General features: G+C 33.0%; 2 protein-coding genes across 2 annotated transcripts in view; one reads left to right on the top strand and one right to left on the bottom strand.

Annotated features, from left to right (window-relative positions):
* Nucleotides 1-17348, bottom strand: part of LOC121255906 — a 57738-nt gene that overhangs the window by 24200 nt on the left and 16190 nt on the right. The window lies entirely within an intron of this gene.
* On the top strand, nt 8218-8799 carry LOC121255162. Its single transcript, XM_041155440.1, has one exon. The coding sequence runs from the start codon at nt 8218-8220 to the stop codon at nt 8797-8799; it is 582 nt and encodes a 193-aa protein (XP_041011374.1).

The following is a 17348-nucleotide window of genomic DNA, read 5'->3' as shown; positions in this document are numbered from 1 at the left end:
GAAAATTCATTAACAACAGTAGAAAGAGTTATAAATGAAGTTTCATCCTCACATGATGAATTGAAATTTTCAGAATCAAATTTGGTTTTTTTAAAGTTTGGATACTCAATTCTTATGTGATCATAACCTAGGCATTCACGGCACTTAATTTTATCTTTTTGCTCCAATTTATTTTTGTTCCATTTTTTGAAATCACTATTTTTAGCAAGAAATTTCTTACCTTTCTTTTACTTTCCATTTGTTTTCTTGTTAAACATGAATTTCTTGAATTTTCTAGCAATAAGTGCTACGTCCACATCATTTAGATTTTCCTTATCAGAAATATCTTTACAATCTTCTTCCATAGTTTTGAAAGCAATGGACTTACCTTTTCTTATTTGAGAAAGAGAAGATTCATAGGTTTGTAGAGAACCTACCAACTTATCAACCTTGATTGCATCCAAGTCATTGTTTTCCTCTATAGCAATCACCTTTAGGCGAAATCTTTCAGGTAGAGATCTTAGGATCTTTTTCATAACTCTTGAATCTTCCACCTTCTCGCCTAGATTGAACTTGGAATTTACAACATTGTTAAGTTTAGCATAAAAATCATTAAAACTTTCATATTCCAGCATCTTAATCTCTTTAAATTTTGAGGTTAGCAACTGTAATTTTGAACTTTTACAATCTTTGTCCCCTCATGTGTAACCTCCAAGATATCTCACACTTTTTTAGCAATCTCACACATCGAGATTCTTTTAAATTCATCAGGAGATACAATCATGAAGATAACATTAAGTCATTTGCTATTCCAATTAGAGTTGGTGATCCCATCTTTTGTCCAAGTATCAATAGTTGTCTTGGGTTTAGTCCACCCTTGCTTAATTGTACACCAAACAAGTTCATCCAAAGACTTAAGAAAAACTCTCATACAAACTTTTCAATATGCATAGTTTTCCCCATCAAAGTGTGGCGGGACATATAGCAAGATAGATAACATGGGAATGAATCACACTAGAATGAGTAGGGGTGTAACTGGTCCGGTCCGGTCCGGTTTTGAACAAAATATAGGACAGAACTGGTTTTTCATTTTTCAAAACCGATTACGCCCTGGTTACCCTCTTAAACCGGTACATCCAATTTTACCGATTTCCAGTCCGGTCCGGTCCGGTTTCCCGATTTTTTTAAAATGTAAAAAACATATAAAAAAGTGTTACTTCTTATGATAAAATATTATTAATAATTTAATATATATATATATATATTATGTTTAAAGCATATGATCAATTAAATATTTATCTTTAAGATTAAACTTTTATTTTTATAAATTATAATAACATTATCTTATATATAATTATATTAATAATATATGATCAAACAAATTATAAATGTTTATATTTAAGATTAACATTTTATGCTATAATTTATAAATTATAATATGAAATTATTTCATATATGATATATAATTATATATTATATATAAAAATTTAATATATAATTATATATTATATATAAAACTTATATATATAATTATTTTGTATAATATATAAAATTAATTTTTATAGATATAATTTTTCCAACCGGTCCGGTTCGGTCCGGTCCAGTTTCTGAAACTAAGGAACCGAAATCGGACCGGTTCCGGCCGGTTTTCATAATATAGGAACCGGTTCTGGACTGGACCAGTTCAAAACCGGACCAACCGGTCCCCGGTTTGGTCCGGTCCGGTTTTCAGATTTAAATTTACACCCCTAAGAATGAGTGAACCACTCTTTGATGCCTACTGAAATTGCCCAAATATCTCTGTATTGTAATGCAGTGGAAATATCTACCAATTGACTCAAAAAATTGGTTAGTCACTAATCATGCAATTATTTAATAATTAAGCAATAACATAAAGTAAATAATTGCATAACACCAAGATTGGTGTTGAAGGGAAACCCTTTAAAGAACTCTTTAAAGGTAAAAGCCTACGGGGCAACCAAATTGAGAAAAAAATCAATTTTATTATTTGAAAATCAATTACAAGTAAAGCTCAATTATAAAATCTTTGTCAATTAACACTCTTACTTGACCAGATAAATGACCCATTTGTCTTCTACGAAGTAGTAGCCAGAATTTCTGACGATTTTCGAACATTGACTTTTCTCTTGGAACTCTAGTGACTAAAACTCAACCAATCAATTCTCCAACATGGAGCACGATCACACTCTTTGAGAGATATAATATGAAAATTCTCCAAGAAATTTTCTCACCAAAATATGCACTAAAAAATGCTCTAGAAAATATTTAGATCTAAATCTCTATAGATCCTAACCATAGGATGCCTTAAATAAACAATTTGAAAGCAATTTTAGTTTTAGTAGGAATCTGTCGTGAAGACGTTTCCTGATGGAATGCTAACATCTGCGCTAAATTTTCTTTGCAATAACATATTTAAGTTCAACCTCTTCTCTGGATAAGTGCAAACTCATTGGGACTCAATTTTCACACTTATAACTTATCTAAACAACCTCTAATACCTCTTAGATAAACTTAATATTGTTACAGATAAAATCAATAAATAATTTACATTCATTCAAAATTACAAACTTAATGATAGGATAAACCCTATCATTTTAGTCACCTAATCCTATCCAAACTTATCAACTTAGTCACCTAGTTTTATCCAAACTTTTATATCTACCAATTCATTCAACAAATTGGTTAGTCGTTAACCATGCAATTATTTAATAATTAAGCAATAACATAAAGTAAATAAATTGCATAACACCAATATTGGTATCAGAGGGAGACCCTTTAAAAACTCTTTAAAGGTAAAACCCTATGAGGTAGCCAAACCTAGAAAAAATCAATTTTATTATTTGAAAATCAATTACAAGTAAAACTCAATTATAAAATCTTTGTCAATTGACACTCTTACTTGACTAGACAAATGATCCATTTTTCTTCTACCGTAGTAGCAGACAGAGCCTCTGATGATATTCAAAAACTGGTTTTTCTTCTGGAACTCCAGTGGCTGAAACTCAATAAATCAATTCTCCAATATGGAGCACGATCACACTCTTTGAGAGAAACAATATGAAAATTCTCCAAGGAATTTTCTCACCAAAATATGCACTGAAAAATGCTCTAGAAAATATCTAGATCTAAATCTCTATAGATCCTAACCAGTAGGATCCCTTAAATAAACAATCTGAAAGTAGTTTTAGTTTCAATAGAAATCTGTCGTGAAGACATTTCCTGACGAAATGCTGACATATATGCTAAATCTTCTTTGCAGTAACATATTTAAGTTCGACCTCTTCTCTGGGTAAGTGCAGACTCCTTGGGACTCGATTTTCATACTTATAACTTATCTAAACAACCTCTAATATCTCATAGATAAACTTAATATTATTATAGATAAAATCAATAAATAATTTATATTCATCCAAAATTACAAACTTAATTATAGGATAAACTCTATCATTTTAGTTACCTAATCCTATCCAAACTTATCAACTTAGTCATCTAGTTGTAACCAAACTTTTACATTTACAATCTTTCAATTTGACTGATTGGTGACAAAGTCAACTTGATAAATATCTTGCATCTACAGTGATTATGTCTTCATGTTTAAAATACTTCTACAGACAGAACTTTCCTATGTGAATCATCTGATAAATTGCTCTTTGGAGTGCCTTAAAATCCAATCCCCTCAAACTCATGTGAATGCCAGTTTAAACATACAAGACAATCTAAGAGTCACAATCAATGCCCAACATGTGTTTGAGGAGATTGAGGTTGGTAATTTGGAGTCATAGTCATCTTTATCTAAAACATTTGTTTATTCAATAAATTAAACAGAACAAAAAACAGACAAAAGAAGCACATGATTTAACTGTATTCCCTAACATTAGAGTTTGCACCACCATTCTATTCTGTCAAAAAAAGAAAGGTTTTCCTAAAATAAACACCATTAAAAGCCGTGGGGCAAGATTTTTAGATCAAAATAACTTGTATAAATTACATAGCTGGAGGAGTAGGGATGGGTGGGGAGTACCATTGCTTCTTGAGTCCTTCCCGCGATGCTGAATGGGGATGAGTGTTTTGGGGAGCCTACACCAATGGCGCTAGAAATTAGACATTGCAATCTGTTAAGGATGCAGTGATGAATTAGTTTGTTGGCAACAACATGGAGGTGCATATTTACCTACTTCTAGATCTTTTATGTGAGCATCACTACAATCTTGTAAACAATGCATATGTTTGCTTTACAGGTGAGTATTGTCGGGGACTTCTCAAGAGTCTTGAATACCTGGGCACAATTGCAAGAAATTCTAATAGAGCACATGAATTTAGCTCGATGTTTTTTCGGCCTTCTCCATCTGATTTACAGTTTCAACAAGTGAGAAATAATGCTAGTTTACTTTTATGTGTTGATACTTACTCATTTGGATGGTGAGATGAGATGAGATTGTTTGTGAATAGTAGTGAGATTATTAGTTGAAATTAGATGAGATGAGGTGAGATTGTTTCATCTCACCATTGTTATGTCTCATGTGACGCATCTGAAGTACTGATACTGCTGCTAAGTTATTATTCCATTTTTTTTCTTCTATCAAGTGAATGTCAAGTGGTTGTGATCACTACAAGAAAATAGATCATTTCCAGCGATTTTAAGATCATCGCAAATAGTCCTTATTTGCGACGATTTCCATTTCGCCGTTGATTTCTAGCGCGATTATGAGAAATGCTGAATCATAATTCATTGTTAACTTTTTGCGGTGACTTTTTTCGTCGCAACAAAATATTGTGTCTGTAGCGGCAATTTCTTAACATGTGGAGTTTATTATTTTAATTGTTGTGAAGTTTATGTGGTTTCTTCACATGCAAGGAGTCACAATATGATGTTAAAGCTGGGTGTTGGAAAATTGAATGGTTCCTCGATAAATTGTGAGCGATTAGCCTTTTGGGTGTGAGTTGGGAAGTTCAAGTAATTCTTGTATTCTGTTTTTGTGCATTTTTTTTTTATTTTGTGAAAAACCTTTTGTGGTGAGTAAAATTATCCGGAAATATTTTTTCGTCCATTAAACTTATTTGCGGCGATCACATCTCTATTTCGGCGACAATTACCTGTTGAGAATATATAATGGCAACGATAATTCATAATCACTAGAAAAAAGATCTAGTCATTTTCGCGATTTGTTAACCTTTTGTGACAATATATATTGTCGCAATTGACTTTCTCAACGATTTAATAGTAAATGGAAACGATATTTTTGTCCTTTTTTGGGACATTTGTGACAGACTAAAATCATCAAGAAGAGTAGCTTTTTGCGACGATTTTCACCTATCACTGAAATTGATCAGAAGTGAAGGCTTAATTTTTTCAAAAATGCAGCGAACTAAAAATTGCCGAAAATGATCATATGCAGCGATTATATGGAATTTTTGCGACGATTTTGAGTGCTGGAAAAGACCTAATATTTATATGGGGTATAGATCATGATTTATACCTTAACCATGTGACTACTAATATTTTGTTTGTCTTAAACAAGTATTCTTAGAGGACACTGATGGGAGAGCATGTGCATATATATATTGGAGGCACACCAAGCAGTCAGCACCATACCGTTGGATTTTGAATCAGGTGAACTATATATATTTGATGTCTCTTTGTATTTTCCTACATTTATGGTTTTTAATTTAATTTCTTGTTGCAAATGAAGATTAATTGATTAACTATAACTTAGCACATCTATTATAACGTCCTATTCGTTTCTTTTAATCGTCCGCTTTGATTAAAAATATTTTTAATTGACATATTTTCCTAATAAGTTTCAAAATATAAATTGAAACATACTATTTGCTTATTAAAACAAAAAAAAAAAAAAAAAGTTTTACGACATTATAATTGTTGTCTGCATTTCCTGAGGATTATTAATATTGTTATAATGATTGGAACTGAAAAATAAATAGAAAATTTTAAATAACATTTAAGAACCAAGTTAAACAAAAATAAAGATAAATTATCTCACTTAGAACATTTATACTTTTGAAAAAATAATAGCGTGGCATGCCCATGCCATATGTCCCAAGTAGGGCTGTATAAATCACTTTGCACGACTGCTCATGCGATACTCGCTCGTTTAAACTCGTTCTGGAGTCGCCGAATTGGAGTACTTTGAGTTTGAGTTTGGGTGAACTATATCTGATCATTCTTTCTATTTTCCTGCATCTATGGTTTTCAATTAAATTTCTCACTGTAAATGAAGATTAATTAATTAACTATAACTTAGCACATTTATATAAGTTCCTTTTCGTTTCTTTTAATCACCCGATTTGATTAGAATTTTTTTTTTTAAAATGCTAAATTTATTTAAAAAGAATTTACAAAAAAATTGTTTCTCTACATGTCAATTATTGATATGTGAGAATTTTAAAATTTGAATTTCAAAATAAAATTAACAAAATAAGTCTTGTAAGTAAGAGTAATGTTACATACCACAACACCATCCTATTTTCATTCTACTATGTAAGATGTGACACATTTATTGATTTATCACTATTGGATGATAAAGAATCATCTAATAAAATATCATCTAATGTCGATAAATGTATCACATATTATATAGTGGGATGAAAATAAGATTATAGTGTGGTATATAGAATTTTTCTTAGGATAATGATTGGAAACTTGGTGAAATCGGGTTGGATAAACAGAAAATTTTAAATCAGATTTAACAATGAAGTTAAACAAAAATAAAGATAAATTATATCACTTAGAATATGTATAGTTAAGAAAAAGAATAACATAGTTTAGAAAAAGAATATGTTTAATGACATCCCACTTGAGAGCCAAAAAGGCTTTTTCAAAAGTGGAAGTGGTAGCAGAAGTAGAGTTTGTTATGGGGAGCCTAAGGGTCCAATCTATCCTACTAGAGGCTTAAGGTAAGGGGATCCCATCTCCTCTTGTCTATTCCTTCTCTGTACTGAGGGTCTAACTTCTCTTCTTCAGAAAGCTAATATGAAAGGGGCAGTAGAGGGGCTTTGTGTGTGCAGGGGTGCTCCAAAAGTTAATCAACTTATGTTTGTAGATGATAGTGTCTTGTTTTTCAGGGCCACCTTACAGACTAATATAGGCATTCTTCATCTACTGGAGGTCTATGAAAAAGCCCCAGGACAAAAGGTGAATAGAGATAAGACTTCCATGGTATTCAGCAAAGTCAACAAGCAGAAATCATGCAGTTTTGGGGAATTCAACAAAGCCAAAATTATGACAAATATTTGGGACTCCCTCCCACGGTGGGTCGAGGGAAATATCAAGCTTTTACTCAACTAAAGAATAAGGTGTGGCAAAAACTACAAGTGTGGAAAGGAAAGCTTCCATCACAAGGAGATAAAGAGGTATTTATCAAAACTGTAGCCCATTTCTATTCCCACCTACACAGTGAGTTGTTTCAAACTTCAAGCCTCTTTGTGTACTGAGTTGGAGAGCTTAATAGCTAAATTTTGGTGGAGCCAAAAGAAAGAGTAAAACAAGATAAGGTGGATTAGTTGGAGGGAAATGTGTGATTCAAAGGCTCATGGGGGAATGGGTTTCAAAGATTTAAAGACCTTTAATATGGCACTCCTAGCTAAGCAGGGATGAAGAATTCTTAAAGAGGAAGACATGTTGCTACACAAGATTTTCAAAACTAAGTATTTTCCTTCTTCCAATTTCAAAGAGGCTAACCTAGGAACAACACCTTCTTATGTGTGGATGGATATATGGGAGGCTAAGAGCTTATTACTACACAAGTGCAAATGGAGGGTAGGAGATGGAAAGAACATTAATATTTGGTCAGACTACTGGTTGCCTAATCATAACCTGGTTCCAGTTTTTGATTCTTTTACTCAAACTCAATTGAACTGGACAGTATCTGATCTGATAGATGGCCATACAAAATGGAGGGACATGGAGCAGGTGAGAAGACTCTTACCCCCAAGAGAAGCTTATGAGGTACTTATGAGAAGAGTGGATAGTTTAGTGTGAAGAGTGCATACAGATTATTTATGTCCTTTGGTGTTGAGAGGAAGCTTGGTGAGGTGTCATATGGCGATGAGTAGAGAAGAATGTGGAGGAAAATATGAAAGATGCAAGTTCCTAATAGGGTGAAAATCTTTGGTTAGAGGGTGTGCAAGAATGGTTTACCTTCTTTAAAAAACTTACAAGCTAAGAAGGTGGTGATAGAGACAAAGTGTAGATGGTGTAAGATGGAAGATGAGGATATTAATCATGCCCTTCTCCATTGTCCAAGTTTCAAAGATGTTTTGCAAGCTCAACTGAGTTTCTTGCAGAAGAGTCAATTTCAAAGAGATTTTGCTCAGGTTGCCGCTCAATTGGCTAGAAGAAACAAATCAAGTAAAATTGAGAAACTATTTTTAGGTGCTTGGGGATTATGGTACAGAAGAAATCAATTGATTTATGAGAATGAGCAGTTATCTCCAGAACAAGCATTGGATCATCCTCTCTCAGTTTATCATGAGTATAAAATTGCAGCAGAGGAGCAAAACAAGGGATTGATGCCTCAATGCCGTTGGAAGCCTCCACCTTCAAGAGTACCAAAGTTAAACATTGATGGTGCTCTATTCCATGACCAGTGCAGATTAGGTGTAGGTATGATTCTTCGAGATGAGGGTGGCCATGTGATCTTCACAGCTAGCAGACCAGAACATGAGTTAAGTGATCCTATGGAAATTGAACTCTTAGCAGTGTTGAGTGGACTCCATATTTGTTTTCCTTTGGGACTATGTGATCTTCAGGTGGAGAGTGATTCACTTTTGGTGGTCCAATAACTTAATAGAGCTCAAGAGCCTTTGTCTGTTTGGGGAAACTTGGTCCATCAGGTTAGGAGAATGCTACAAAGATTTCCAAATGCTATAGTCCAGCATAGAGGTCGATTGGCCAATGTTGTTGCCCACTGTTTGGCAAGACATTCATGGCATATAGATGACCTAGTGATTTGGTGGGACTCTTTTCTTGAAAGTGTTTCACAAGTCATCTGGCAAGATGCATTGATGTAATCTCTATTTTTTTTATGAATAAAACAGTAAGCATTGTTTATATATGAAAAATAGGCAATCCCTTTCAACATGCCACATGTCCTAAGTAAGGTTGTAAATAAATTAGTTTGTACAATTGCTCCTGCGATACTCATTTAGCTAAATTCAAACCAAGTTCGAATTGTAAGAAAAAAACTCGATCATAAAAGTAGAGACATGTTTGATTAATAAGTGACACATATTCCGCTAAACTTGGCTCAGCTCGGTGATGGCATGTTAATATACACTCGTTTATGCCTGACTTAGCTTGTTAGCTCAACTTAATAAGAACTTGCCCATACATCGTTGAATATATATATATATATATATATATATATATTAATATTCTTTTATATATATATATATTCTTATATACATATTAAATTTAATATTATAAGTATAGTAACCTTTATAATTAAATATGTAACATGTAACTCAATTGGAGCATTCACAATTGGTCATTTATCTTATCATTTAAAATAAATCACCAAACTTCACTTTTTCTATTTTACATATTGATTTTTACTATATATCATATATCAGCTTATATATTTTTTCTTCACATCATTTACATAATATTTTTTTATTCTTTTTAAACATTTCCTTTCTACTAATAAATTTGTAATAGCCATATATATTATTATATATAATGTAATATAATTCACACGCAAAATAAAAATATATAAGCCAAATAAATATTAAAAATAAATACATCACTAAACTTCACTTTTTCTATTCTACATACTGGTTTTTACAATATATCATATATCACCTTATCAATTTTTTCTTCATATCATTTAAATAATATTTTTTTTATTCTTTTTAAACATCTCATTTCTACTAATAAATTTGTAATATCCATATATTATTATATAGAATGTAATGTAATTCAGTCCTATATACACAAAGTAAAATATAGGCGTTTTAAATGATGAACAATAAAAAGAATTTGTATTGAAATGTAAAAGTAAAAGGAAATGAGGAAGTAAATGAACTATAAATAATAAAAAAATTAGTTGAAGGATGAACAATACCTACTACATATAGCGGGTTACTGTAGCAATTTGTATTTTAAATGTTCTTTTACATAATCGGATGGAGCTCATTTTATGGATAATTCTTTAAAGAATTTACATTTGTTGTATTATATATAATCCATTGAGAATGCTCTTAAGTGGTTAACTTATAGTAGTTATTTTTAGGATTATAATAGTTAGTATGTTGAACTTTTTTCATATACTACAATATGAGAACCATATAAGAAATATATTCATAAAAGTTTTATAATCTTATAACTCAATATAGAGTTTGTATATTAATTGTAAAAATTTCATTAAATATAATAATTTTTTTAGAATTTGGTAATATTTTAATTATTCAATTCATTCAGAAGGAACTAAAAAATATTCAAAGGAGTACGAGCAAAACTCCGAGTAGTAACTCGACATGGCTTGAGCTCATTAAAGAGCACGGGAAAAGATCGATAAATAAATCAACTCAGTTCGAGCTTGTATTTGATCAGCTCGAGCTCAAACTCGAATTATTTGGGTCATGCTTATAAACTTGATAACCCAAAAGATTGATGAATTCGGTTGATTACAACCCTAGTCTGAAGTATGAGATAAGATCAAAGAAAGGTCAAGCATTCATCATTTTTCACTCCCACCTCAACCCCTCCTTCTTCCTTCTTTCAATTGATTTTTTATATTTACTCTTCTTTTTTCTCCTACAGCAGCCTAAACATCATTCCATCCTTCTCTCTCAATTTGCCGAACTTTTCACTCACATATACACGCAACATTGAGCCTTAAATCACAATATTACTTCAACCTATTTTTAGGAATAGGTATAGGAGCCTTATAATTTGTGAGAAATTATTAAATCTCTCTAACTTTATGATGTTTAATTATATTGCTTAATCTTTGAGCTATTTATAAGTTCGGCTAATAAATTTGAAAGAAAATGAAGTAGAGGAAGTAGGAGTTTAAATAGAATCACATAAATGCAAATCTGTGTCAGAATCACGCTGAGTTCAAATAGAATCATCTTGATTCAAAAAGTTTCTTGAGAAAATGAAAGCCCAAGGAGTTAGAGTTTTATACTATACAAAATCTAGTATTTTGAAGTTGTGCAGATAAGTGTGAACCTTTTGCATAACCAAGTGAAATGATTGGTGGTTAAGATGCCACACAATATTTAAAAAAAATTGGTAATGCTAATAAGAAATACTAGAATATGTTCCTCTTTATCTCCATGGTTAATTAAGGATCACATATGCTATAGATGTGAACTTCAACTTGGCTAGACATAGGGGTGTTACCCGCCCATTGGGGCAGGGGTGGCCCTTCCTGCACCCCGCCCCTGCATGGGCGGAGGGTGGAGTTTGTCTCCCAGAATTCACCCCAGCACATAAGGGCGGGACCCCTGTCCCTGTGTAGGGGGCGGGGGATCACCACTAGTGTAGCAGCCCATTGGAAATTCAATAGATGAATTTTTTTAGGCTTTAGGAACCTTGTGAAAATCCCGAAAGTTTTAAAAAATCAATCTATTACATTGGTTTTAGTATGTCAGTATAGTCAATTTTACTTTTCACTGTGGTACTAGAAATGCGATTTTAATTATTTGAGATACTTAAAAGTGTTAGAATGAGAAATGTTCTGCGCCATTAGACTTAGATGAATATTTAAAATCTTATAGTGCAATAAAACAATTTTTGAGTTTTGGAGAATAGTTGTTCGAAATCGTGTTTTGATTTATTCGAGGCCCTAAAAATTCAAATTTTGACAAAATATTTGCACTTGAGATTAGTATGAGTATTTAGGATTTTATAATGCAAAGTTTAATTTTCACTTTTTTGAAGTGAATAGTAGCCTTGGTGTTAGTACATAGAATAGTGTTTACAATATCAAAGTGTGAAATGTCCAAATTAGGTTAAAGAATTTTATTTAGACACTTGACAAGATCTTAGCCACATTTGGTAAATAGTATTAGATATTTAGCACAAAGAGGAACCATGAGATGGAAATGTGATGGAAATGAAGCTTTGTGATCATGCCACCTAAACCAATCCCTATTTCATCCAACCATCCATTTTGTGCCAAACCAAATAGGGTTTCAACCATAGTGAAACCATAAAAACTTGGAATCAAATTGAAACCCCAGAATCTTCATCAAAACTAAAACCCCAAATAGTTTCTTCAAACCCCAAATGTTAGCCTCCAAACCCTATTTGTAACCAGTTGTAGTTTAGTGTTTAATCAGTTGATTAAATCACTTTCATATGCTACTAACCATTTAAATTTATGTCATTATACCCTTATTTATTTTAAGCCTTGGTAGTTTTATTGGGCAAAAAAAAAAGATTGGATTTGGGCTTGATAGAAACCCGAACCCCATTGAAATCTCAAATGAAGGCACATTCGGTTAAGACCCATTAAGGCCCACAAAATTGCACCGCAAGAAAAGGCTTGTGGAGCAAGTTTCTCCCATATCATAGCTGTCTTTCACTGCCCAAGTCAACAACAAATAGTGGTTGATGGGAAGGCCAAGAGCCACTTCATCCCCTCCCTCTCACACGGTAGTAGCAAGCAGACTACCATGGATAGCAACACTTGGTATTAGCACCTGGTTTTGCTTGACACCCCATCACTCCAAGTGTCATTCACATGTCTCATATCACCCCTCTAGATTCTTAAGTGTTGTCCTTGTCCATTTTCCTTTCATTTAATCACTTTTGAAGCCTTTTCTTTGAGAGAAAACCAGATGATCACTCAGATTGTTTTTTTGGCCTTCCTTGTAGGAATTTTTGAAAGCAATTTTAAGTATTTTCCCACCATATTTCCTTGAAATAAATTGTTACACTTTGAGTCTAGTTTCTATTGGTATGTTTTATATAAATCATCATGGTCATTTGATGGGTAAAGAGTGTGTTTAAGTATGAAGAGGTCATTACAGGCGATAGTCTGGATAATGTGTGATGTTTGATGTCTTTGATCAAGTTATTAGCAAGATCTTGGTCATATTGTTTTATAGTTTCTACCCAACATGCTAATATAAAATTTTGATGAATATTAGTAGCATGTTATATTTGTTTATGAGAGTTTTGCAAAGATCTTAAAAGTTGAAAACTGGGAGAATGAAAACAGATTTTGTTTTGGATAAGCTTGATCTTTTGTTGTGAAAGCATGCTCCAATGGCTTTAATATTCACATATGATATTCCTAAGACTTTAGTCTACGATATTAGTTATTGGATATATGGTGTTTATTTTCAAGATATGAAATTTTATACATGAAAAGGTCTGTATAGGTCATGTATTTGAGGTTTTTGGATAGATCTTTGTTTTGATATAAATTTTCTCATGTGATCTTAGGTTTGATGGTTAGATCTATTCTCGGACTTGATTATTAAGCATATGATTTTGTTCATTTATGATCTAATCCATGATAAGTTTTGGATCTAATGGTTTGATCAAAACCATTAGATCCAAACCAAACCAGCTAGCTTTCAGTTTTAGTGAAAGGGTGAAAACGGATTGTGTTAAGTGTAATTTTGTGACCTTTTGTGGTTTTGACTTAATTATTCAAAGCATGATAGTTTTTATAAATGTGTTATGAATGTATTAAGAGTATGTTATTGAACTTTTGGAGTTATTGGAGTTGTTTTGAAAAGAGATAAAACATTGGACATCAAGAGTTGTGCTTAAGGTTAAATACTTGAAGTCTTGTATCGAAGGAATTTGTAATTTTTTTCATAAATTTTTTGTTGGTTGTTCTAGTATGTATTTGAAAATAGGATATGAATTCTTTTTTTTTTTTTTTTTTTTTTTTATGTTGCATATTTCAGCTTTAACATGAGAAATGAGATTTGAAAGAATTGAATCAAAAATCAAGAGTTTTAGCCTATACATGTTTCGGTCTATGCATGTTCGATCTATTTGTGTTATATTTTAAATTTCTCAAATTAGAGATTTGGATTTAGGACAAAATTTATACTAGAAATTATAAATTTTGGTGAGTTTTGGAGTTAGAATGCGAAATTCTTAAGTTAGAGGTAAAATGATCATTTTTCAATATGTAGAGGAATAAAATGGTAATTTTACTCTAAGTTCGTATTTTTATGTTTCAAAAATATTGATGAGGAGTTTCTAACGTTTATAAATATCTCCTTACATTCCTATTAATTCGTACATGTTATTCGTCACGTTACGCTCACTATAAGTTAGCCTCTTACTTTCAGGATATTGTGTATGTATGTTGGTAGGACAATAATTTTTCATGTTCTTATGATCTTTTATATGTCACAAAATATTTATTTGTTACGCATTATGCTATGTCACGAAATATTTATTTGTTACACATTATGCTATGTCATGAAATTTTTATCTATTATACATTACGCTATGTCATGAAATCTTTATCCGTTAGACATTATGCTATGTCATGAAATATTATATGTTTCAAGTTATGCCATGTCACATTGTCATTCATCTCACACACATCACGTTATGTTACGTCACGTCATCTATCTTTTCAAGTCCATCAAGAAATACTTTCTAAGTCTAGTAATGTTAGTTTCCCATACATGTAACTTTGTATTGCATATCCCGACACTTTAGAATCTGTCTGATCCCACACAGAATTTAGGGGCGTCACAACTAGTCCGTCTGCCCCCTGTCCACTGCCCACCATGGTTATGACACAACAGGAAAAAAACAAAAGAAGAGATTTTTCTATCCTTGGTTTATACATTCTTTCTCAAGTTTTGCAAGACATCCATTCGGTCACATTGCAAGACTAACTCATTTTGTTGGAAACAACTTTTGCTAGGTCATTGAGAGGAGGTTGCACGAGGTTTACCCATTACAGGATGAACAATCAAGTCCAAGAGCAAAAGAGGAAAATGAAACAGAACCGCTTCAAAGCGGTTCGGTTGTGAATCGCCCAAGAGCAGCCTTCTATTCATCTGTTGCCATGTAAGGAAATACACAATAATTTCAATAGGCTCCAGCATAGAGAATCAAGAGGCGTATTTGATTTTGTAGAGCATTCATCTCTTCCATCTTTCTCTTCCTCACTGCCCCTCTTCATCTCTTCAGTCCGACACCGATGCAAGCATCTCAATCAAACACCGACTCGACGAAGCCTTCATCTCTTCCATCTTCCTCTTCCTTGCTGCCCCTTTTCATTTCTCCAATCCAACTTTGGCTACAGCAATTACATGGCTGAATCTTCGAACACTGCTCCTTTATTTTCTCCACTAAGCAAGCATTTATTCACAGCCACTCACACCCATCGGCCTAAACCACCAAAGGCATAAATGGTGACATTCTTCATTTGCTACATAAACAACCCCCCCCCCCCCCCCCCAAAAAAAAAAAAAAAAAGGAACAAAGAAGCTTTTTTGAGGATCAAAGAAGGTGAATTGATGTGGAAACAAAAATGGCAAGCAAGAGAGTAGAAGATGACCCATGTACGGGTAATCTAACAACAATATTTACAAGAGTTGCAAAACTTATATTCGGTTTCTTCTTAATGGTGGTTCTATGCAATGTCACGCACTTCATTCTAAGGCCCTTCTCACAACCTCGAATCACTTCTGATACCTTTGTAACTCTCTCTCTCTCTCAAGCATAAGGGGGACCGAATGGATGCTTTTTGGTCGAAGAAGAGATCTGAAAGGGGGAGATATGTGCGTCACTCTTGGAATTTTGTCAATGCGGTCTCATTGCAGTGTAAATGAAATGCCTACATGGTATTAAATTATTGGAGGGCTGCTTTTGAAGAAAGGTCAGCCCGAACAGTTATAAGATTCATTTTGGAAAGTATACAAGGGAAAGATGAACCGTTACAATAAGTGGAAGGAATTTAAAGGGATATAAAGTTTTGAATTTTAAAATTCAGAAATTCTTCCAAGAAAGAGAATTACATGGCGGAACGAGTGCAATATGGGTCAACTCTAACATCAACACGCCCAATCATCGAAGAGTAACTCGGAACGGCTATTGGAGAGAAGGTTAACATTGTGGGGAATTGACTATTTAATAGCCTTGGCTCATTATTTTACACACACACACACACACATATATATATATATATATATATATATTAGGTAAAAGCAACGTGTAAAGTACGATTGACTAATTTAATTATACAATTATTTTTAAGAATTAACATTGTTTTTATTAAGAAAAAAATTTTGATTAATAATGTAATGCTTTTTGAAAAAAAAAATATAATTTCTAACATAACTGTCATAATTAAGTAGATGATAAATAATTACACACTTTCATTTTTTTTCTTAAGTAGAAGATAATTAAGTAGATGAGAATCACAAGATAAATAGTTGTTTTATCTTGGTTTCTCCATGCCATTTATTACTACAGATTAAAACCGAAATAGTTACAAAATATAATCTTTAAAATTTTTCAGAGACAATTAAATAAAGAAAAAAAAATCTTAGTTGCAAAAATCTTCACATAAACGGATAATAAGTGAAATCCCACAATCATGCCAAGAAATGGTCTGAGACACAGACAAGTAGCAAAGAGTTATCACAAAATCTCAATTGATTGCATATACCAGGACATGACATAAAAGCTGTGACATTTAATTCTATTTTTCCAGAGTCTTCTTCAAATAACTATATCATATAAACATATATGTCAATGATGCTGCATATCAAACAAATGGAATCTATGCAAGTGGTTTCCACGTCTTTTTTGTGTTGTGAATGTTTCTCTCGGTTTCTCCTAGTGGGTGGCTGAGGTGAAGTGGGGGGACCACACCTTTTGCAACGGAAAGGTGGTGGGAAGAGGTTAAGTACGTTCAAGGTGAGTGGTTACGTAGCTGAGCAAAAGGAAAGCATGGTGGAGTACGGAGGAGCAATTCGCACCGAGCTAGTGGTTTTGGGGGAAGAAAGATGAAGTTGTAGGTGTGAAAGGGAGGAAAAGGTTTCAACAATGAATGATCTGGAGGAACAGTGGCGGAAGTTTTGTTTGACAGAGGAAGAAGGGAAAGCTATAGCCATTGACGATGCTGTCGATGAGGTAATAGGTTTCAGAATGGTTCTTGAGGACACAATGAAGAAAGTATGGAGAGTCAGCAAGCCTGCTAAGTTCGTTGAACTAAGAGGTAACATGTTTACCATAACCTTTGCTAACAAGCAGATAAGCAATGCGTATGGAGTGGGAGACCTTGGCTCTTTGACTCTCATCTTTTAGCCTTGAAGCTATTTGATGAATATACACCCCCGCAAAGAATGAGGTTTGATAAGGAAAGTTTTTGGGTCCAAATGTATGATAT

Source organism: Juglans microcarpa x Juglans regia, chromosome 3D, assembly GCF_004785595.1.
Source record: "Juglans microcarpa x Juglans regia isolate MS1-56 chromosome 3D, Jm3101_v1.0, whole genome shotgun sequence".
Taxonomy (NCBI): domain Eukaryota; kingdom Viridiplantae; phylum Streptophyta; class Magnoliopsida; order Fagales; family Juglandaceae; genus Juglans; species Juglans microcarpa x Juglans regia.
Note: the sequence above shows the minus strand (reverse complement) of the source record. Positions and strands in the feature narration are given on the sequence as shown.

Coding starts and splice junctions, on each gene's coding strand:
- LOC121255162 (XM_041155440.1), top strand. CDS start 8,218: ATGGAAGATGAGGATATTAATCATGCCCTTCTCCATTGTCCAAGTTTC.